Source organism: Chiloscyllium plagiosum, chromosome 25 (genome assembly GCF_004010195.1).
Source record: "Chiloscyllium plagiosum isolate BGI_BamShark_2017 chromosome 25, ASM401019v2, whole genome shotgun sequence".
NCBI lineage: Eukaryota > Metazoa > Chordata > Chondrichthyes > Orectolobiformes > Hemiscylliidae > Chiloscyllium > Chiloscyllium plagiosum.
Window position 1 is genome coordinate 24,405,733 of NC_057734.1, and position 23,218 is coordinate 24,428,950.

The 23,218-nt window shown below is 38.3% G+C and overlaps 1 protein-coding gene across 1 annotated transcript in view; it reads right to left on the minus strand.

Annotated features, from left to right (window-relative positions):
• Positions 1–23,218, minus strand: part of tctn1 (tectonic family member 1) — a 36,897-nt gene that overhangs the window by 6,933 nt on the left and 6,746 nt on the right. Inside the window, exons 3-11 of the mRNA XM_043715681.1 lie at positions 17,860–17,966; positions 15,268–15,410; positions 10,306–10,393; positions 9,554–9,666; positions 9,103–9,129; positions 6,906–7,034; positions 6,610–6,735; positions 4,196–4,281; positions 1,698–1,838 (exon numbers count right to left, since the gene is read on the minus strand). Of these exons, the coding sequence (XP_043571616.1) occupies positions 1,698–1,838; positions 4,196–4,281; positions 6,610–6,735; positions 6,906–7,034; positions 9,103–9,129; positions 9,554–9,666; positions 10,306–10,393; positions 15,268–15,410; positions 17,860–17,966 (960 nt within the window). The remainder of the gene's footprint in view (positions 1–1,697; positions 1,839–4,195; positions 4,282–6,609; positions 6,736–6,905; positions 7,035–9,102; positions 9,130–9,553; positions 9,667–10,305; positions 10,394–15,267; positions 15,411–17,859; positions 17,967–23,218) is intronic.

A 23,218-nucleotide genomic window follows, 5' to 3' on the forward strand; every position in this document is an offset into this window, starting at 1 on the left:
CATGGAATGCGCTGCCTGTGGGAGTGGCAGAGTCAGAATCATTGGCGACCTTTAAGCGGCAATTGGATAGGTACATGGATGGGTGCTTAAACTAGGACAAATGTTCGGCATAATATCGTGGGCCGAAGGGCCTGTTCTGTGCTGTATTGTTCTATGTTCTATCACTGTTTTAAATCTACCACCCCTTAGTCTAACCTCTCATTCTAGATTGCTCCACACAGGGTAACACCCACTTTAGGCTTACAAGTCATTCAGCTATAACTCAATAGTTGCATTCCTCTGTAATCTCATGCTATAGAAAATCACACTGCAGAAAACAGCTACAGAAAATCACTTTCCCCATTCAGTAGAAAATTTGCATTAGCCAAAACCGTGTCCCCAATTTATCAATCACATTCTAGCCAATTCATATTAACAAAACATGTGTTATACCAGAACCACCTTTTACTCTGTCAATCTTCTTTAGCATTTTACATAACTCAAGGAAATCTCCTCCCTTCTAAATTACAGTGAGTATAGACCTAAACTCCTCAATCTCTCCTCATTAAACAAACCTCTTATCTCTGGAATCAATCTGGCAAATCTTCTCTGAACTGCCTCCAATGCAATTACATTCTTCCTCAAGCCACGGTATCAAAACTGTAGCCTGAATTCCACATGTAGCCTCACCGATGTCTTGTTTAGTTGCAACAACACCTCCATACTTTTATACTCTATTCTTTTAGCAATAAATGCCAAAATTCCATTTGTCCTCCTTATTACCTGCAGTACCTGCATACTGGTTTTCTGTATACTCAGATCACTCTGCACCAAAGCATTTTGAAGAAGTTTTTCTCCATTTAAATAATAGTTTTTTTATTCTTCTGACCAAAAATGGACAACCTCAGTTATCCACATTAAACTCCATCTGTCTAATTTTGGTTCATTTACTTAATTTATCATCAGTATCCGTTTGTAAATTTATTATTTCTTCAATGCTACCTAATTTCCCACCTATTTTAGTGTTAGCTCAAATTTGGCTAGAGTACATTCTACCCCTGCATCCAAATCATTAAAAAGATTGTAAATGGTTGGGATCTGAAGTCCAAAGCTTATAATAGAACATTAAGTTAGAGCTTGTCAACCCAAAAATCACCCATTTATCCAGACTTTCTGCTTTCTGTTGGTTAGCCAATCCTCTATACAGTGTACAAGATAATGTATTACCCCTAACACCATGTAATCTTACCTTGTGTATTAACCTTTTGCTCAGCATCTTATCAAATACCTTCTGGAAGTACAGATATACTATGTTCACAGGATCCCCATAATCCACTTTGTTACTTGTCGAAGAACTCTAGAACTCCTGTTGGCAGGTGACAGAGGAGACTTAAACTGATCCTGGGGTAACCGAATGGAAATTGAGTTGGTACAGGGACTCAGTGGCAGGCCATACCATTGAATTTTGCTCTTTTGCGCCTCAGTCTAACCAATGATGAACCCATAATCATAGGTGATTGCTAAATAATTGTTATGGTTTTAAGGTTCTTAGTGCACAACTTCATTTGATAAAATGATAATGTAGATTTTATCAGTTTAATTTTTATCATACAGGCTTTTATAACACTCATGGCATTTTCTTGAACTGTTGCTAGCACCGAACAACTAGATTGATTGCTTGTTAAATGGACACAGTAAAGTGATCTTATAGTACTTACCGCAATATACAACCTGAATGTAAATTATATCCAAAAAGTACTGGTGTCCGAAGTCCTTCCATCCATAAACAATCCTGCTTAGTCGAACTCTTAATGACAGTCAGCTGCCCAAATCTGTTTTTGGTCTGAATTATACCAAATGTGGAAATATTAAGTTAAGGTTAAATTTCCAGACAAAGTATGGATAGTTAGATTTCTGAAACCAATAATAAAAATGTTAAATATACATTTTTAAAATTATGCTTGTTTTGAGTAAGTAAACTTCAGAAATTTTCAATATTCTCCAGTTCCAAGATTGTTTTAATTCTCTCCAAGACTCTTTAACATAGCAACAAGGATCTATTCCTTTCTCAGCCAACTCATAAACAATACCCGTTTTATTTGTGTTACATGTTACAGAAGTACAGGCCAAATTAAACACAAAACTGAATCAATTCATTGGTCAAAAAATGACATTGTAAAACAAATTGAAAAAGAAAAGGGCAACAGATCTTAAGATATGTTAAGATAGAGACCCATTAATGGTCAGAAACCAGAAAATGTGGTAAAATTGATTAATGACATCATCAGAACCTTGAAACACATACAGTATTGAATGGCGATTGCCAGTTTGAGGAACAAATTTAGATGTGAAGCTGGTTATAGATGACCAGCAGGTTTTTACATACTATAATGGAAGGTGATGCAAAGTTTTGGCAACTTTACATTGAGAAATGTATTGCTCGAATGTAAAATCAGATGGCTCTGTAATTTAGTAAGCCTTAGCTAGCAACAAAGGGCACAGAGTAATGAGAAACGGACAGATAACGTGACAAAGTTATGGTAACTAGTAAAGAAAGAGCTCACATCAATAATAGGCAAATTTAGAACATGGTACTTTACATTATGACGGTACATATAAAAGCTTCCAGGAAAGCAAGGAAGGAGAAAACCTTAGATCTATTCAAGAGGCAGGAGAGAGAGAGAGAGAAAGAAACCCACACTGCTAACTGACGCAGTTACTGCCTTTGCTGTTTGAATTCATGTCTCACTGGACAACAGAGTGTGTCTAGGAAAATTAAAGAACAGTGAAATTCACAATTAATCTTGGAGGAACCTGTTTGGGAGAGGTCACATAACAGAAACGACAAGTGAATAGTTTAAAGTATAGCCTTGCTGTAAATCTACAATAGATTGAATGGAGTGGGTTCTTTCTTGATTTATAGGTTTTATTGAGATACGTCTCTTGATTAAACCTAAAAAATGTAAGCCATAAGTATTAAGTTAGCCTGGGGCAGTGTTTGTAGAGGAATAAGACGGTGCTATTTTCTGGATCTGTAGATTGGAAGCAGCAAAAATGGCCCTCAATAGAGTGATATCCTCTTCTTGTCAGATGTGATCATTTAGGGAGAGTTTGTGTTACTGAGGCTTATATCTGCAATAAATGCCATTTGTTGTGAATTCTATCAGATCGAATGGATCAGATGGAGCGATAGTTAGAAGCAATGATAAATTTACAAAAGCAAAAGGATGGGAGAAAAATCGTAGATACAGTCACATAGATGGGTTAACTCCAGGAAAGATAAGAGATGTAGGTAGGTAGTGCAGGAGTCTTCTGTGGCTATCCCCACAAGCAACTATGCTGTTTTTGAAAATATAGAGGGTGATGGATTCTCAGGGGAATGTAGCACGAACAGCCAAAGTTTCTGGTATCAAGACTGGCTCTAATGAAATGAGGGTTACATCAGGTTCCAAGAGATCGATTGAGTTAGGGTACTCTCTAGTCTAAGGCACAGGCAGACATTTCTGCAGCCTGCAGCAAAAAAGTCAGAATGTTGTGTTGCCTCCCTGGTGCCAGGATCAAGGATGTCTCGGAGAGGGTGCAGATGTCCTCAAGAGGGAAAGGGCCCAGCAGGAGGTCATTGTACACATTGGAACCAACAACATAGGACGGGAAAAGGATGAGATTCTGAAGGGAGAATATAGAGAGTTAGGCAGGAATTTTAAAACGATGTTGCCAGGGTTGGAGGATTTGAGCTATAGGGAGAGGCTGAATAGGCTGGGACTATTTTCCCTGCAGCATCAGAGGCTGAGGGATGACTTTATAGAGGTTTATAAAGTCATTAAGGGCATGGATAGGATAAATAAACAAACTATTTTCCCTAGTTTAGAGTGAGAGGAGAAAGATATAAAAGAGACCTAAGGGGCAACATTTTCACGCAGAGATTGGTACATGTATGGAATGAGCTGCCAGAGGAAGTGATGGAGACTATTACAGTTGCAACATTTAAAGGCATTTGGATGGGTATATGAATAGGAAAGGTTTGGAGGGGTATGGGCTGGGTGCTGGCAAGTGGGACTAGATTAGATTGAGATATCTGGACGGCATGGACTAATTGGACCGAAGGGTTTGTTTCCATGCTGTACATTTCTACGGCTCTAGTGGAGGGTGGTGGCAGGAATAATGATGCAGAATTTTTTTGGATGAATAATTAAGATAGGTGATGAGTGAAGGATATGAGGCATTTGGTCCAAATCCAGCCACGACAGGGAGTCCAACAATGTAACCTGGATTTCCACTGAGAGGAACTCCTGTTGTATTGTCCTGGAAGTTAAAAAAACATATTATTATGATAGATCAGAAAACCAAAAATGAAAACCCTAAAAAAGGTAGGCCATTGTTAAGTCTGACAATGTGAAAATCACATTAAAAGAAATAAACTAAAGAACTAGATGCTGGAAATTTGAAACAAAAACAAAATTGCTGAAGAAACCTAGCAGGTCTGGCAGCATCTGTGGAGAGAAAACACTTAATATTTCAAGTCCAGTTACTCTTCTTTAGAACTATTAATAGTTAGGAAAAGGTGTATATACACTGAAAAAGTGGTGGTGGGGGGGAGAAGTTTATGGTTAGAGTTGGGGTGGCAGGAGTAAGTGAAGAGATGGAGAAGAAGCCTAAAGAGAAAGACAGGCAGACAAAGAAATGGGATAATGGTAGGCCAGTGAGAAAGAAGACCTGACAATGGGGATCATAAATAGGTGAGAATGGATTGGCTGTGCTAAAAGCAGCCCGTGTTGGTGTCACAGCTTGGGTGTGGGTAAAGGACAAGGAAGAAAGTGCTCAGGCCGTAAAAGCATTGAACTTAATATTGAGTGCTGAAGGTTACAGTGTCCTGAAAGTTGCAGGGTTCCCAAGCGGAAAATGAGATGCTTGTTCTTCCAGCCTTAGCTGAGATTCACCAGAGCACTGCAACAAGCCCAAGACAGAAATATTGGCCAGGGAACATTGTGGTGTGTTGAAGTGGCAGCCAGCTGGAAGATCAGGGGTCACTTTTGCGGACATAACATAGGTGTTCTGCAAAGTGGTCTTCCAGGCTGAATTTTGCCTTTCCAATGTAGAGGAGACCACATGTAGAAGTGAACAGTGAATACAGTAGACAAGATTAAATGATGTGCACGTAAATCACTGCTTCTCCTGGAAGTTGAGGATGAAGCCTTGGATAGTGAGGAAGGAGGAAGTAAATAGGCAGATGCTACACCTGGTGATTGTATGGAAAGGTGTCCTGGGGGTGCTGAATGTGGTGTAGGAATGAACCAACCATCAAGACTTGCTCAAGAAAAGTCTTGATGCACTCCACATATTTCATTTGTGTTGCCATATAGATATATGTGAGGTGCTGCATTTTGGAAAGGCAAATCAGGGCAGGACTTATACATGCACGCCTCTCAGACACTTTGGGAAGCAGAAGTCATGCATCAGCATTACAATCAACATGGGCACACAGCTTAAACGGAACATGAGCAATGTACGAGGGACTAAGACTGAGATTGATTGTCAGAGGCTCTGTAATCAACCAACTGCTTGCAATTTACAGGTTGGAGACCATGGGTTAGTCGAGTTATAAGTTGATAATTTATAGTTTTGGTTGCCTAAGGTTTGAATTAATTTGTTTGTAATAAATAGTAGTTCCAGTTTAGTACAGAAACCTAGTCAGTGTTTTCTGTTAACCTGAGTCCATCAGATAGGTAAATTGGTAGTTTTGAGTAATTTGGTTAAATCTTTAACTTTTACGGTGACCTCAAGGAGTAATAGAGCTTGAGCATCAGGACACTTTCTCCAGGTGGGTCATTACAAATGTCAAAATTAAATTTCTAATAATGGCTCAAGATGACCTACATGCTTGCACTTAGAAGTGGAATAAGAGTAGTCTTTTTGATACTGATCTGTAAGGGCGGGTAGTCCTCCTGGAATAAGTATACGTTATTGCTGCTATCCACATTGTTCATGCCATAAACAATATGGACAAATTCAAACTAGCTTTTGGTGCTGCTCAAGGAGTAATAGAGCTTGAGCATCAGGACACTTTCTCCAGGTGGGTCATTACAAATGTCAAAATTAAACTTCTAATAATGGCTCAAGATGACCTACATGCTTGCACTTAGAAGTGGAATAAGAGTGGTCTTTTTGATACTGATCTGTAAGGGCGGGTAGTCCTCCTGGAATAAGTATACATTATTGCTCCTATCCACATTGTTCATGCCATAAACAATATGGACAAATTCAAACTAGCTTTTGGTGCTGGCTAAGGTTTTAATAAGAAAAGAAAACTCAAGAGGTTCTCACAAAGCTAAAAGTCCTAAAATACTCCTTCCTCATTATTCTTTTCCTTCCCAATGATGAAACAGTAAGCCCCAACTTAAGGAATGTGAGGAAGATAAGAAAGAATAAAGAGAAAAATATTGAGAAATTATGCAGATCAAAATTAACACCATATATTTTACATATTTTGGTTATTATTTTATAGTAGGAGGTCACTGATTTCAATAAGAAACACTGAGTACTCGTTTAAGAATTATCATTTAAAGAGAGGGATAAATAGTTACCATTACAGTAATTTACAGATTTTCCACACAAAAATAATTCTGCAAGTACCTGAATGAATGTAATCTGGAAATGTTGTTGTATTGGCACCATGTTATTTTCAATGGCTCCAAGAATGAATGCAACAGAGGCATTTACAATTTTTCCTTTTTCATTGTATACAATGATATAATTCACCTGTTGAGATAAATGAAGACAATGGCATGACAGAAACCGTAAGGGCTTTCTATTATTTATTTCTACAGTTGAAAAAGTGGAACTTGAAAGCAGTGATAAGATTAAAACTGTTGAATGATATTTAAGGAAGGAGAGACATTAATAAGCAAATCAGTGTTAAACCAACTTACCTCTAGCACCACATTTATGCAGACATCATCACGCAAATGAGGCAACCAATTGTCAGGATCGGGGTCATTTGTATGTGCTATTGTTCCATTTAGAGATCTCAAATTAACAGAGGTAAGAAGGAAAGGAATCTAGAACAAAAGAAAATTAAATTAGTAAGTTCATCTATCCATGGTTATTAATGAACACAAAATAAATATCTTTTATAGCAAAATATACTTTAACAACATACATCTGTGAAAAAAAATTGAGATTTGAAATGTTGTAATCTCTAAAATTGTAAGAGTCATAATTAGCTCTTTAATATGTACTTTTTAAACTACTGAAAATCCTATTAACTCTTGAACCAGTTCAAATTCTAAGTACTTTATATATTGATATGTATTACTTTATTGAAAATCTGCCTTTTCTATTTCAGTTGTGTTTTTTACAACTGTCATAAATCTGTTAGAATTTTAACATAACGTTAAAAGCAGAGTATTCATTGACTTCCTTTCAATGATCTATAACAAACAGCACCCTAGTGTGCTGATCAACAAAAAACCTCCAATTAAAAAGTTCTAGATTTCAATACCATTTTAGGGTCCATTCCACTAAACTGTAGCAGCAAGCGTTGCTATGTATAAACATGTATAAAAATATATTCTAAATGATTTGTACTTCCCCATCTTCCAATTAGTTGCTAAAATATAATAATTTACTGAAACAATTATTCTATTTCTATACTGATTCAGAATTAATTCTTATTCAATAGTTACTGACAATTGCATTTCTTGCTAGCTGAAAACTATCCCAATAAACATAGAAACAAGGTGCAAATCATCTGGACTTTATGCCTGAAGTAAACTGTTCAAGAGAAAAGGAGTGGAAACTTTATCATAGGGTGAGTAAATGGTGTAATTATGCTGCATTTGTATAGGCACAAATCAAATGATATAAATAATTGCCTTAACATTTTGTGCACTTGAGCACAGAATATGTTAGTGACTGACCAGGTCAGCTGTAGCATTTATGGTAACAATGTTTTCATGAAGCACTTGGAAAAGTACAATGAAGATTTTTAAAGGGTCACATGAGAACTACAAGGAAACGTTTAGGAAAGGCTGAGCAGACTGGGACATTTTCCCTTGAAAAGGGAACTTGGCTAGGTGACAGGAGTGATAATGAATAAATTGGTAGAGAAGATATTTCCATTTGTGGCGAAATTCTAAACACAGGGCTATAAAGGTAGTCACGAATAATGCAGGAGAGATTTCTGTGGTTCAAAGTAGAATTTCCTATCACAGTTTTGCCTTAGCCACTATCAATACATTTAAAAGAAAATTAGATTAGTATTTAAGAGAGAATGGAATAAAAGAATATGTTAATAAAGTGAGAAGCATTAAGATGGGAGAAGATTCATATAACAAACACAGTTGGGCAAAATTGGCTAAATTGTAAAGTTGAGCGTAATTCAATGTGCCTGATTTCATTTGAATTCTTTTAAAAGGATGGTTGTGATCAATTCACACCAGTGGTGCCAAAGACTCAGTCAGCATTTTTCAATCAACCAATGATTCTTGATGAACTTCATCCCCACAGTAACTGCTATCCACTTAAATCCTTCATAAACTGCACCTGTGAAGATAGTTTGGGTTTCTTTCCCAGGAAATATCAAGACTAATTTGGGAGAATGACCAGGAGCTAATAAATCACATGACCAAGGTCCAACTGAAGACCTGTGGCTGAAGGAATACATAGTGGAATGAAATTCTTGCCAGCGATGACATGCAGGAGTCTTCAACACAGTCAAGATCATTAATGGCCCAAGCATCCCTACTGAAAGCTAAGAACATAGTGATACCCATGGGCAGAGAAACAGCACTCATTGATTTCTTCTTCTGAGACTCTGTCCTCAGTCTGAGTGCCCTTGACTAAATCCCACAGCATGCTATCCACCACCATCTCAACACAGCCTCAGCCTGATATGAGATTGGAAAGGCTATCTGACAACGGAGAACTAATAAGACTGCTGGTTGCAGGCTCAATGGTCTGTTTCTGCTCATTTGTCCAATAGCAAACAGAATTCCTGCAGAATTACATAAATGTGGTAGAGAAGCACTCTGCAAAAACACATGGCTTCATTGCTCTCTTCTGGAAATAGAGTATGGAGGGGGATCTCAGATGCCTTTATTGTGACCATTTCAAGAAAACACTTACAGCACTGTTCAAGCTTCCATTGGGGGTCTGAAAAATATAGTATTTGAACATGTTAGTTTCTACAGCTTTAAAAGTAAAGTAATAATTTACCAAAACTTTATTAGCAAAAACATACAAATGTTTAAAATATCAGATTTCAAACTCTAATGTGGAAACTCCCTATAAGTATGACCTAATGCCACAATTTTAAAAAACCATATTAAAATAGCAATAAATTGGTCATAATACAACCAGCTTGATCAGTTGTTAATTATACATTTTTCATACTAGTACACTTATAAGTTAACAAATCCAGAAATCTAATGCCGGACTTCAATGTGAGTTATGACATTACTTTTGATGTTAACGAGGAATTAAACATTTATTTTGTACATTTTAACTTAGAGCTACCAGTCAAAAATTTTCATGACATATAGCATTTATATAACAAACAAAACTGTGGTAAACCTACTGGCAAAATAGTGAAATGGAGATAGTGTTGTGTGCTTAATGCTGGAACGTTACTGCAATTTGTTGCTACATCAAATTTTCTACTGCAGTGTGTTGCCTGATTTACTAAAAAGCCTACAAAGAAACAAGAGTCAAAGATTATTAAAACATAAACTTTACATAAATTAAAAACTATACATTTGATCTTTATTCAGTTCTGGATTATTAATAAATTAATACAGATTAGCAGTAACAATATAACCTTCAATGGGCTTTTTTGTTGAGGTAAATACAATGATGAGGCTCTCAGTGCTCATTGTTATTATAGTATAAATTGAACAGCAACTAAAGGCAACTGCAACTGTGCAGTTAAACATAGAAATCATAATGTTTTCTGAAATGCTCTGTTCATCTAGCAGCTGCAGTGTATCAGTATTTAATCAGTATGTAATGAAATACATAGAATGGTAAGACGTTACTTGATAGGTGCACACAAAACTCAGGAGAAGAAAGGTAGACCCTAACTATTCCATTGTGAAAAGAGAGTACTTCTTTGAAATAACTTGCTACTTGTAGTAGTTTTGTTGAAAATCCTCAGAGAACATCTGTGGGCAAGCATTAGTGTAGAGAACATTAGATCCTGTGCATCATCACTGACCACAAATTCCAGTCCAACAACTCAAAAACAAAACTTGCAGCAATCACCCCAGTCTTTCTTTTAAATATGGACTTCCTGTTACCCTACCCTACTAAAATTAGTTGAACATCTCTTACCTGCTGGATTATCGTCAGTGCATTCAGATGTTGCCAGAGGAGCAGGAAGTCTCAGAAAATCATCAACAGATTTAATAGGAACTCCATACTAAGTTGAAAATAAAAAATAGCATATGGCTTAGTGTTTTTTTTTTAACCTTTACTGTTTGGAGATACTTAGATAATATGTATGACAGAATATCTAAGAGATCTACTACTTTTTGCTTATTGAGAAATGACATTTGACATTGAAAATGTTGTTTTAACACTTGTTAAATGCCTCCAAAACACTTAGCCCTTTTCCATTGTTACAACCTTCCATACACATTGACAATTACACCTACATGGGTCTCTACTAATGGTGAGAAAATCTTCAATCTCATTCAATTCCCCCAAGTTTAGAAATCAGGCTTTAACAGTTTTTATTTATTGAAAAATGTCCATATTACAGAGGTGGTGGTGTTAGATATCTTGAAATGCATAAAATGTGAATAAATCCCTGGGACATAATCAGGTGTACCCTAGAACTCTGTGGGAAGCTAGGGAAGAGATTGCTGGGCCCTTTATTGACATATTTGTATCACTGATAGCCAGAAGAAAGGTGCTGGAAGACTGAAGTGGTGCCACTATTTAAGAAAGGTAATATGGAAAAAAACAGAGAATTATAGACCAGCGAGCCTGGCATCATTGTTGGAGGGAATCCTGAGGGACAGGATTTACATATATTTGAAAATGCAATGAGTGATTAGGGATAGTCAACACGGCTTTGTGCATGGGAAATCATGACTTACTAACTTAATTGAGTTTTTTGAGAAGTAACAAAGAGAACTGCTGAGAGAAGAGTGGTGGATGTGAGCTATATGGACTTCAGTAAGGCATTCAGCAAGGTTCCTCATGGTAAACTGGTTGGCAAGGGTAGATCACACGGAATAGAGGGAGAACCAGCTATTTGGATACAGAACTGGCTCGAAGGTAGAGGACAGAAGATGGTGATGGACGGTTGCTTTTCAGATCAGAGGTCGGTGACTACAGTGTGCTACAAGGATTACTGCTGAGTCCACTGCTTTTTGTCATTTATATAAATTATTTGGATATGAACATAGGAGATATGGTTAGTAAGCTTGCAGATGACACCAAAATTGGAGGTGTACTGAGCAGTTAAAGTTAGCTCAGAGTACAACGAGATCTTGATCAGATGGGCGAATAGGCTGAAGAGTGACAAATAAAGTTTAATTTAGATAAATGTGAGGTGCTGCATTTTGGAAAGGCATATCAGTACAGAACTTATACTTAATGGTAAGGTCCTGGGCAGTGTTGCTGAATAAAGAGACCTTGGAGTGCAGATTTATTGTTCTTTGAATATGGAGTTACAGGTAGATAGGATAGTGAAGAATGCTTGCGTTTGGTATGCTTGCCTAGCCAGTGCAGTGCAGATTTATTGTTCTTTGAATATGGAGTTACAGGTAGATAGGATAGTGAAGGCGGCATTTGGTATGCTTGCCTAGCCAGTGCATTGATGAGTACAAGAGTTGGGAGGTCATGTTGCAGTTATACAGGACATTGGTTCGGCCACTTTTGGAATATTGTGTGCAATTCTGGTCTTCTTGCTAAAGGAAGGATGATGTGAAACTCAAAAGTTCAGAAAAGATTTAGAAGGATATTGCCAGGGTTGGAAGGTTTGAGCTATAGGGAGAGGTTGAATAGCCTGGGGCTGTTTTCCCTGGAGCATCGGAGACTGAGGGGTGACGTTATAGAAGTTTATAAAAACACGAGGGGCATGGATAGAGTAAATAAACAAGATCTTTTCCTCAGGGTGGCGGAGTCCAAAACTAGAGGGCATAGGTTTAGAATGAGATGGGAAAGAATTAAAAGGTACGAGGGGCAACGTTTTCATGCAGAGGGTGGTGCCAGAGGAAGTGGTGGAGGCTGGTATGATTACAACATTTGAAAGGCATCTGGATGTGTATATGAATAGGAAGTGTTTAGCGGGATATGGGCCAAATGTTGGCAATTGGGACAAGATTTATTTAGGATATCTGGTCAGCATGGATGAGTTGGACCAAAGGGTCTGTTTCATTGCTGTATATCTCTATGACCCTATCTAGCTAGATCTCTCACCCTTTTAAAAAGTCTCCTGAAAGCTTAGATCTTCAATTTCTTTCTTTAGATTACTTTCATTCCTGAATCAATCTATAATTTTGTGTACATATAAATAAGGGCCGCTTAGGTCTAGTGAATGAGGAAAAGCACTCTAACAAGGAGATAAAATCTTTAAACGAGCAATAAAAGCAAAATGAAATGAACTTATTCAACCATAAAATCATCCATTGACTAATTAACTAACCAAGTGATTTTAAAAAATACTGTTTAAAAAAAGGCAAGTTACCATGTAAAGTTAATTAAGTTTCTACGAGGCTTAAAAAGTTCCATGAGAGCAGCCATAAACTGGTTAATAAGCTAGCAAGCAGTTTGTGCTGTTTTAGCAGAGCTGATTCATTGATTTTCAAAGAGCATAATTACAAGGGTTTCTCAGTGCTGCCTGTCCACACAGAATGTGAAGCCAAGGGAGGTACAAGTTAATTAAAATAAATATAGCAAACACTTTATTAACTGTTACCTATGGGACCAGGAATGTGCTAGTTGATCAAATATTCTGGATAATCAAGAGATCTACATAATCAATGTAAAAATGCACACTAAGTAATAGAAACGTAATACAGAAGGTATACGTATCCCTGTTATATCTTAATTACAGTTTAAATCACTGAAACAATAATGCAATTTTACTTTTTTAAGATTCCTTACAGTATGGAAACAGGCCCTTCAGCCCAACAAGTCCACACCGACCATCTGAAGAGTAACCCACCCAGACCCATTCCGCTACATTTACCCTGAACACTATGGACAATTTAGCATGGCCAATTCATCTGACCTGCACACCTTTGGACTGTGGGAGGAAACCAGAGCAAACCCATGCAAACATAGGGAGAATGTGCAAACTCCACACAGACAGTCACCCGAGGTGGGAATTGAACCTGGGTCCCTGGTGCTGTCTTTAAATAATACTAACCGGCAGAGGGTTGTACCCTCAACCAACTAATTGGATATTGCAGTAGATTGCAGTATTTGAGGAAAAATTTACTCAAAATTGAATGTTCTGTTGATATTTCATGTGGCCATTTGATTGAATATAAGTAATTTACATGGAGGTAAATAAATTAAAAACTATAATAATTGGACAGAATAATAAATTTTGCTTTACTTTAGGTATATAATTTTTGTCAGTTTATTGAGAGTGCCATTTCATAAGGGTCCTGTCAAACAAGATTTACTTTACTTGGATTTGATTTGTTATTTTCACTGCATCTCAGTATATGTGACAAATATTGTTTTGTGTGCTATACAGGCAAATCAAACCTTACATAAGTACCTCAGAGCAATAGAACAGAATGCAGAATATAAAGAGGAACCTCGATTATCCGAATACCAATTATCCAAAAATCGGATTATCCGAAGGAGATCTCAAGGTCCCAATAGAAATATTACATCAAAGACGTGTTTTCAACAGTGATCGTGTCCTTTGTTTACAGTGATTAAACAGGCACCGTCTCCAAATGACTGTCTTCCCCCCCCCCCCCTCTCTCTCTCCCCTCACACTTGCCCTGGAGTTCTACACAGGGGTGTACCCTAAACCCCCCCTTCCGCAGAGATCCCTCCAACATTGTCCTGTACAAGGGAAACGTGGAAACTGTCAAAATGTTGCAGTAAAAAGTTGTATGGGTGTGTGTGCGCATCCGCTATTTGGAGATTTACCCCACAAAGGCAGCAGCAGCAGTCTTGTTGTTGGTGTTTTCGATGGGGTTGGGGCTGGGTAGGCGGTGGGGTAGTGTTGCTCAGGGGCGGGATATCGCTTCTGCAGACTCCTGAACGGGGAGCAGACTTTAAAAACTCCAAGCCCCAGAGGAAAGACATTTAAATCGATTAACCGAATAATTGATTATCCAAATGAATTAGTACCCACCCATCATGTTCAAATAATCGAGGTTCCCCTATATACTGTAGAAAAGGTGCAGAGAAAGATCAACTTTAATATATGAGAGGTCTGTTCAAAAGTCTGGTAACAGCATGGAAGAAGCTTTTCTTGAATGTTTTGGTATGTGTTTTCAAACTTTTCTATCTTCTGCCCAATGGAAGAGGATACAAGACAGTATCACCGGGGTGGGAGGGGTCTTTGATTATATTGACTGCTTTCCCGAGGCAGTGGGAAATATAGACGGAGTCAATGGATAGAAGGTTGGTTTGCGGACAGACTGAGCTGTGTTCACAATTCTCTGTAACTTATTGCAATTTTGGGCAACCATTTCTAAACTCTGCTCTCTTTAAAAGACACAGTAAATCGGCCTCCACCATATTCTCAGGCAGATCCTAAACAATTGCTAAGTTAAAAAAAAGATCATGTTGTCTTTGACTCTATTTCCTGACACCATAAATGTCTCCACTCTGGTTCTCAGCCCACCCGCTGGTTGTCTCTATCTACACTAAGAAACCCGAGATTTTGAACATCTTTACTTAACTTGCTCTTCTAAAAGAAGAATCTCAGTTTCTCCTTTTATTCATTCACAAGACAAACATTTATCACCTTTCCCCTATTGCCTTTGGGAAAATGGTGGTGACCTACTTACTTAAACTGCTGCAGTCCAAGTTTTGAAGGTACTCCCACAGAGCCTTTTGGGTTGGAACCGCCAGGAATTTTTCCCATTAACTGGGTTCTTTATTAATTTAAATAACAGTGGTATCAGAACCCGTTATTATAAATTTTCATCAAAATCAAAACAATTTAACAAACAAGTCAGGAATTTTAAGGAATCTATTTTAAAAACATTGTAAAATGTCTGAATCAAATAGCCAAAACCTTAATATAGAACTCAAAAATTGGAGACTACTGTGCTGACAAATGTGAACACATCCATTTATAATTACTACCTGATAGCCTCTTGCTGTTGACTTGGGTGTACTTGTAGTCGGTAAATTTGATGTACTGAAGGAAGAACCACCAAATTGTCTCATTAATCTGTCAAAATTATGAGTGGTTGGCACTTCTGGGGCAAAATAAGATCCTGCTTTATCTGAGGATTAAAAAAAGACAAAAACAATTTGAATAAATGCTTGAAAACAAACAGCCATTTATCAAAATATATTGCACATTGGAAAGAAACTTTCTGATATGGTCCAATTAAAATGCTAACATATATTGCTCTTTTACAAAACAAATTATTACTTGGGTGTGATCAGTTTTATTTGAGCCTGGGATAAAAAGTTATATATTTTGTGGTGTTGATTTTTCTGGTTCATATTAACATTGAAAAATATACCAGACTTTCTATTTGATGCAGTCTTATCAAGTAACAGGAAATGTACAGAGAAGTGCATGATTTGAATTAAAAGAAATCCAATGCAATATTTTCCAGTCCTAAGTGAATAAATGCAATGTCTGGTGTGAAATACTTATTCACAGAGATTAGGGAAGTACCAATTTTTGTATCAGGTTTGTGCTTTCTTCACTCATCTCAGCCAGAATACTTATTGAAGAGACATGATGTTTGGCTTTTTTGAGTTTTGTTTGTAAGGATTTGACTGTAAGGATTTTTTTGCATTTGGAGACAATTCCATAAAGTGTGCATGTGTAACTCCCAAATGAGTACATACCATTACTTATTGTTCATGCTGACATGAGAAGAAAACTGAGTGGCTAAAGCACAGGTATATTAGCATCAATGGATGTTATAACAATATATATGGCTGCTTCATCAATGGAGTTGCACTCCAGCAGAAACCAGAACTTCAAAAGATGAAGGCATGTTATAATTCGTACAGAAATTGAAATTTACAAATTGTTGAAAAATTATTCCCCTTCAATTGGTTAGATTGAGCAAAAGAGCTCCAAATAAAACTGTTTAAATGATAAATTCCATCAAGTGTCTCACTTTTGGAAATGAGAAAATTTAGAAATGAGATTTTTAGAAATTCGTAGCAAGCCAAAGTTAAGAGTGAAGCATTTACAATAATCCTCAGCCAAAAGTGCCCAGTGGATGATCCATCTCAGCCTCCTCTGGAGGTACATGCATTACAAATGCTAATCACCAATCAACTTAATTCATACCATATGTCATCAAGGAAAAAGGCTGAAGGTACTGGATACTGCAGAGGTTACATTCTCTGATAACAGATTGGCACCAGTATTGCAGATCTATGCTCCAAAACTTGCTGCATTTCTAGCCAAGCTGTTTTAATACAGATACAACACTGGCATGTATCTGACAATGTAGAACATTGACAAGGTATTTCTTGTACAGTACAACAAAAAGAACAAATCAAATCCAGACATGATCAGCCCATTTGTCTGCTCTCAATCATCAGTAAAGCGATGGAAGGGATCATCAATAGTGCTATCAAGCAGCACTAGCTCAGTCATAACTTGTTCACTGGGTTCAGTTTTCAGGGACACTCATCTTCTGACCTCATTATAATCTTGGTTCAAACATGAACATAACAGCTGAATTGCAGAGAGGGGTTGAGAATGACTTCTCATGACGTCAGGGCCACTTTTGACAGAATGTGGCATCCAGGAGACCTAACAAAATTAGGATCAAAGGGAATCAGAAGAAAACTCTTCGCTGATTGGAATTATACCTAGATCGGAGAACGATGGTTCTGGTTTTTGGAGGTCAGTCAACTCAGTTCCGGGACATTTTCTTTAGAAATTCCTCAAGGTTGCGGCCTCAGCCCATCAATAACCTACACTATCTCATAAGGTCAGAAGGAGATGCTTCCACAAATTCCAGCTCCATTCACAACTGCTTAGATATTGAAGCAGTCCATGTCCAAATGCAGCAAGATCTGGACAATATCCAGGCAACAACTAGCATGTAATATTCATATCACACAAGTGTCATTGCAATAACCATGTCAAATGCCATCACATCCACAAACATTCATTCCTTCCGCTACCAACACTCAGTAGCAGAGAGTAGCTTCTGCAAGTTGCAAAGCAGAAATTCACCAAGGCTTCTTAGACACCTTTCCAACCTACAACCACTGCCACCCAGAAGGATGAGGGCAGCAGATATAGGAGGACACCTGCAAGATCAACTCATTCCCCTCCAAGCCACTTACCATCCTACCTCGGAAATAAATCATTATTCCTTCATGGTTGCTGGATCAAAATCCTAGAACTTACTACCCAACAGCACTATGTATCTTTCTACACCGAGTGGACAGCAGAAATTCACGAAGGCAGTTCACCACCGCCTTCTAAAGGGCAACTGGGGATTGGCAAGCCAGGAGGTCCACATTCTCTGAATGATATTTTTTAAAAGATGTATTGTCAATGCTTCGGTGTTAGACGAGTGCATGATTGGTTCTATTTTATTGTCACACAAGGAATTCAAATGTTATCTGGTTAGATATATATTTAATAATTATAATAGTTTCATTTTGAATTTAAATAGTCTTACAAGGCATACAAAATAAACATATAAAGAAAATAGATTATATGAGGTCTTATATTGCACTTACAATTATTTGTCTCAATACAAAATATGCTGGGGTTGATCAAGGATACAGATTTATTCCAATCCAAAGTATACATTGCTGCTTCTTGATTGCAAAGCTTATTGTCACCCCTGCATGGAATTCAAGAAATGTTCATACATTGAAAGATTACAAATTTCTGTTATAATAGTCTAAGGAACAAATGGAAAACAAAAATAAGTAAAAATTACATTTGTATGTGTTGATAATGCAAGTAACAGTGAGAAAACTTCAAAATCATGTTAGAAAATACAACAAATAATAAACCACAAGACTACCAAAACTCCAGACTGAAAACAAAAATGCTGGAAATCACAGCACGTCAGGCAGCATGGACAGACAGCTAAAGTTTCGAGTCTAGATGAGTTTTCATCAAAGCTCATGTGAAGTATGGAGGGGGCAACATTTATGTACTGGTGGGGGGGGGTGTGGAATGCTAGGGGAGAAAGGATGCTGATGGTGCAGATTAAGTGATTGGAATGCGAGAATGGCAGAACAATGGTGTGTCTAACTGCCAAACTGGAAATGACAGACAGTCCCATTGGAGTGGGGGGGAAGAGAGAGGTAACTTGGTGATAGAGAATGTAACAAGTAAAGCTAAAAGAAAGGAGAGGAATGGGAGTGGGTTCACAATCTGAAGATGTGAACCAATATTAACTTCATAAGGTTGTAAAGTATCTAGTCTGAAGATGAGATGTTGTTTCTCATATTTGTGCTGTGATTTGTTGAAGCACTGCAGCTCGTCAAGGACAGATAAGTGGACATGTGAACAGGATGCTGTGATAAATTGACCGGCTACGGGAAGGTTGGGGTCCTGCTCACGCATGGACCAGAGATGTTCTGCAAAACAGTCAACCAGTCGGCATTTGGTTTCTCCAATGTAGAGTAGGCCACACTGGGTGCAATGAATGCAATACACCAAATTGGAGGAGGTACAGTGAAATGCTGCTTCACCTGCAAAGACTGTTTATACCCTTGGATGATGAGCAAAGATTAGGTGTAGGGGCAGGTGTTGCACCTGCTACAGTTACATGGGAAGGGAGAGGATGGTGTTTGTGGTCAAGGAATGGACTAGGGTGTCCCAGAGGAAACAGTCCTTGTAGAATGCAGACAGAGGGAGTGTAGGGAAGATGTGTCTGGTGGTGGCATTCCGCCGGAGCTGTCTGAAGTGCTGCAGAATGATCCTTTTATTGTGGAAGCTGGTGGGATGAAAAGTGAAGACAAGGGGGAATCCGCACAAACTGTTGTGAGTGATGGGAAAAGGCAAAGGCAGAAGCAGGACTAATATGTCAGATGTGGTTAAGAGCCCTGTCAACCACAATGGAGGGGAAATCATAGTTATGGAAGAAGGAAGCTATGTCAGCAGCGTTGTTTTGGAAGGTGGCATCATCTGAACAGACACGACACAGGTGAAGGAACTGGAAGACTGGAATGGAATCCTTGCAAGATGTGGGGTGTGATGATTTGTAGTGAAGGTAGCTATGGGAGTCAGTGGCTTTGTAATGTATGGCAGAGGACAGTTTATTGAGATGGAGAGGTCAAGGAAAGGAAGGGCAGTGTTGGAGATGAACCATGTAGATGTCGCACATAGATTGGTCAGAGTATTGAGTACCAGAGTTGGGAGGTCATGTTGCAGCTATACAGGACATTGGTTAGGCCACTTTTGGAATACTGCGTGCAATTCTGGTCTCCTTCCTATCGGAAAGATGTTGTTACACTTGAACGGGTTACGAAAAGATTTACAAGGATATTGCCAGGGTTGGAGGATTTGAGCTATAAGGAGAGGCTGGAGCTGTTTTCCCTGGAGCGTCGGAGGCTGAGCGGTGACCTTATAGAGGTTTACAAAATTATGAGGGGCATGGATAGGATAAATAGACAAAGTCTTTTCCCTGGGGTCGGGGAGTCCAGAACTAGAGGGCATAGGTTTAGGGTGAGAGGCGAAAGATATAAAAGAGACCTAAGGGGCAACATTTTCACTCAGAGGGTGGTGCCTGTATGGAATAAGCTGCCAGAGGTGGAGGCTGGTACAATTGCAACGTTTAAAAGGCATTTGGATGGGTATATGAATAGGAAAAGTTTGGAGGGATGTGGGCCAGGTGCTGGCTGGTGGGACTAGATTGGGTTAGGATATCTGGCTGGCTTGGACGGGTTGGACCAAAGAGTCTGTTCCATGCTGTACATCTCTATGATGCTATGACTTATAGAGGGGTGGAAATTGTTCGCAAATTTTTCAAAGTCTATTTGGGTACATGAAACGGCACTGAAACAGTTATTGATGGGCCAATAATAAAGAGCTGTAGGAGGGGACCAAAGTAAGACTGAAACAAGGGTTGTTCCACACACCCCATAAAGAGGCAGGTATAACTGGGATCCATGTGGGTGCCCACAGCCATTTCTTTGACTTGGCAGAGGTAGGATAAATTAAAGGAGAAATTGCTTAGTGAGAGAACCAGGGTCAGCCAAGCAGAGGAGAATGGTGGGAAGGGGATTGCTCAGGCCTCTGATTGAGGAAGAAACCGAGAGCTTTCAGATCACCCTAATGGGGAATCGAGGTAAAGAGGGATTGGACATCCATGGTGAAGAGGAGGCAATTGGGGCCAAGGAACTGGAAGCTGTCAATATGGCAGAGGGCATTAGAGTAATCACGGATATGGGTGGGCAGAGACTGGACAAGGAGAGAGAGGATGGAGTCAAGGTAGGAGGAAATGAGCTCGATGGGGCAGGATCAGGCTTATAAAATAGGCCTATCTTGGCAGTCTGGTTTGTGGATTTTAGTAAGGAGAGGGAAACTGACTGTCCCTGGTTAGGAGACTACAAGATTGGAGGCAGTGGGGAGGAGGGGGAAGATCTCCGGAGGTAATGATGCTGGTGACAGCCCTGGCAATGATGGCTTTGATGTTCGGATGTGGGGTCATGGTTCAAGGGGAGGTAGGCGTTGAGGCTTCACAAGGTAAATCCAGAGTTTGACTTGTAGCCTGTTACAACATCCAATTTCAACCATTCTCTGATATAATTTTCCAGATCTCTGGCAGGCTGCTAGTTACTGAAAATTGTCAAATATTTTCACTTTGAGGAAATTGAAGAAATGAGATCTTCCCTGTTTTGCTTTACAGAACCACAATACTGCATAAATCATTCTAACAGCTATGGATAAACTGATCATGAGAGGCTCTGCAACTCAGGGCTTGTAAACCCTTCAAAAGATAGCATGAAATCTGAGCATGTAAACCAACAATGAAGGTTAGAATGCTGAACATCCAAGTTAAAAACACAACATTATCACATTATTTATCTATTTTTGTCTGTGAGCAAATGTAGCTAATATTTTAAGAGCCATTTTCTATGGGTTACATAGTCAACTTGGATATCTTAACTGTAAAATGTACAACAGTGTAATTTGATAGGGGTTCAGTTACAACATGCACTTATTTTCCATTAAAATGGAAAAACATCTCAAGAAATTGCAAGAGTAGAATTAGATTGAAAACTGACATTGCCAAAAAAGGACATTTTTAGGAGTGTTTTAACTTTTAGATCAAAGAGCTGGGTTTTAAAGAAACCATAAAGAAAGAAAAACCTGGAGATGAAGAAGGCGTTAAGGTTAAAATAAAAGGCGGCTGAATATATGGAATTTATGAGAGGATGTAAATGCATTAGAAGCAGTTCAGAGAATGTTCATGCTTCTGATAACTAGAATGTTGGATTATCTTAAAAGGAAAGATTGAACAGGCTGTATCTGTACCCATTCAAGTTTTAAAGAATGAGAGGTGTTCTTGTTGAGACATATAGGATCCCGAGGGGGCTTGTCAGGGTGAATGTCGAAAGGATGATTTCCCTTTTTCGGAAAGATTAGAACAACTAGTGAACATTGTTTAAAAATCAGGGTCCTCTAATATAAAACTGACATGAGGAAGATATTTTTCTTCTTTGGGTTTGAGAGTTGAGTGTCTTTTGGATCCTGTTCCTGAGAAAGTATTGGAGGCTGGGTCATTGAATATTTTTAAGGGAAGAGGTAGATAAATTCTTTAACACAGGAGTCAGTGGTTATCAGGAGTTAGCAGGAATGTGGAGTTGACATCACTATGTAGATCAGCCAATATCATGGCTGATCTTGCAGGCCGGAGGGACAAAATGTCATTTCCATGATCCTAATTCTTGAGTTTGTAAGTTGAATATAGCATCTCAATCAAATCTCCTCTCAACTTTTCTTATCTTCCTAAGGAAAACAGTCCCATCCTCTTCAACCTATCACTGTAGCTGAAATTTCTTAAGTCATTCTTGTGAATTGTTTCTGCATCTGTTCTAATGCCTTTGGCCAGAAAGGGAGAGAATGACTAAAGAGAATACAAAATGATTCAAAAAAACGTTTTTCTAAATTGAAACAAAAAAAAACCCTGCAGAAGTAGATTGTCAAGGAAGATAAAAGATAAAGTAAAAGTAGACATGCAACTGATAAAAGAAAAGTGAGGAGCCACAGAAAATACATGACAGTGACAGTGAAATACCAAAAATATGAAATAATTCTTTTTCATCTGTCTATATCAGGGAAACTAACATGATAAATATAAATTATTGTTGTCTGCATCTCAGTGTCATATTTATTCCACTTATGACTTCTTGTCCTCCTCCATTCATACAATATTCTATCTGTGACTGAAATGTTAGCTTATAGACTTGGTTAATTCAATGATCTCCTGTACAGTCCACCATCCTCTGTTGTCGAAAATTCACGCAAAGCTCTACATCTCATATGCTAACCTGAGCCAAGCTCCAACTTATCTGTCACCCATGTATTTGATGACTTGTGTTGGTTTCTGGTCCCCCAAATTTCAAGTTTAAAATTCAAATTCACATGTTCAAATTTCCTAATGGCCTCTCACCCTATCTGTGAAATCTACTCTGTTTCATAAATCAGACCATTAAAACCATACACAGTACTCCGGATGTCACACAGTTATAGGAAAATGTCCCTATTTTTATATTCCATTCCCCTTTAAATATACAACATTTCATTTGCCTTAATCACTTGCTGTACTTGTATACAAACTTTGGGATTCATATATTCAGAACAAAGAACCCTCAATTTTGCAGAGTTCTGTAATCTCTCTCCAATTAAGTAATACTGGGCTTTTCTATGTATTTTTATTCACTCATTGGACATGGGCATTACTGACTGGGCCAACATTTATGCCTGTCCCTAGGTGCCCTTGAAATGATTGTGGCAAATTGCCTTCTTGAACTGCTGTAGTCCATATGCTCTAGATAAACCCACAATGTTGTTACGGAGGGAATTTCAGGAATTTGATCTAGCAATAGTGAAGGGATGGTGATATATCTGTGGCTT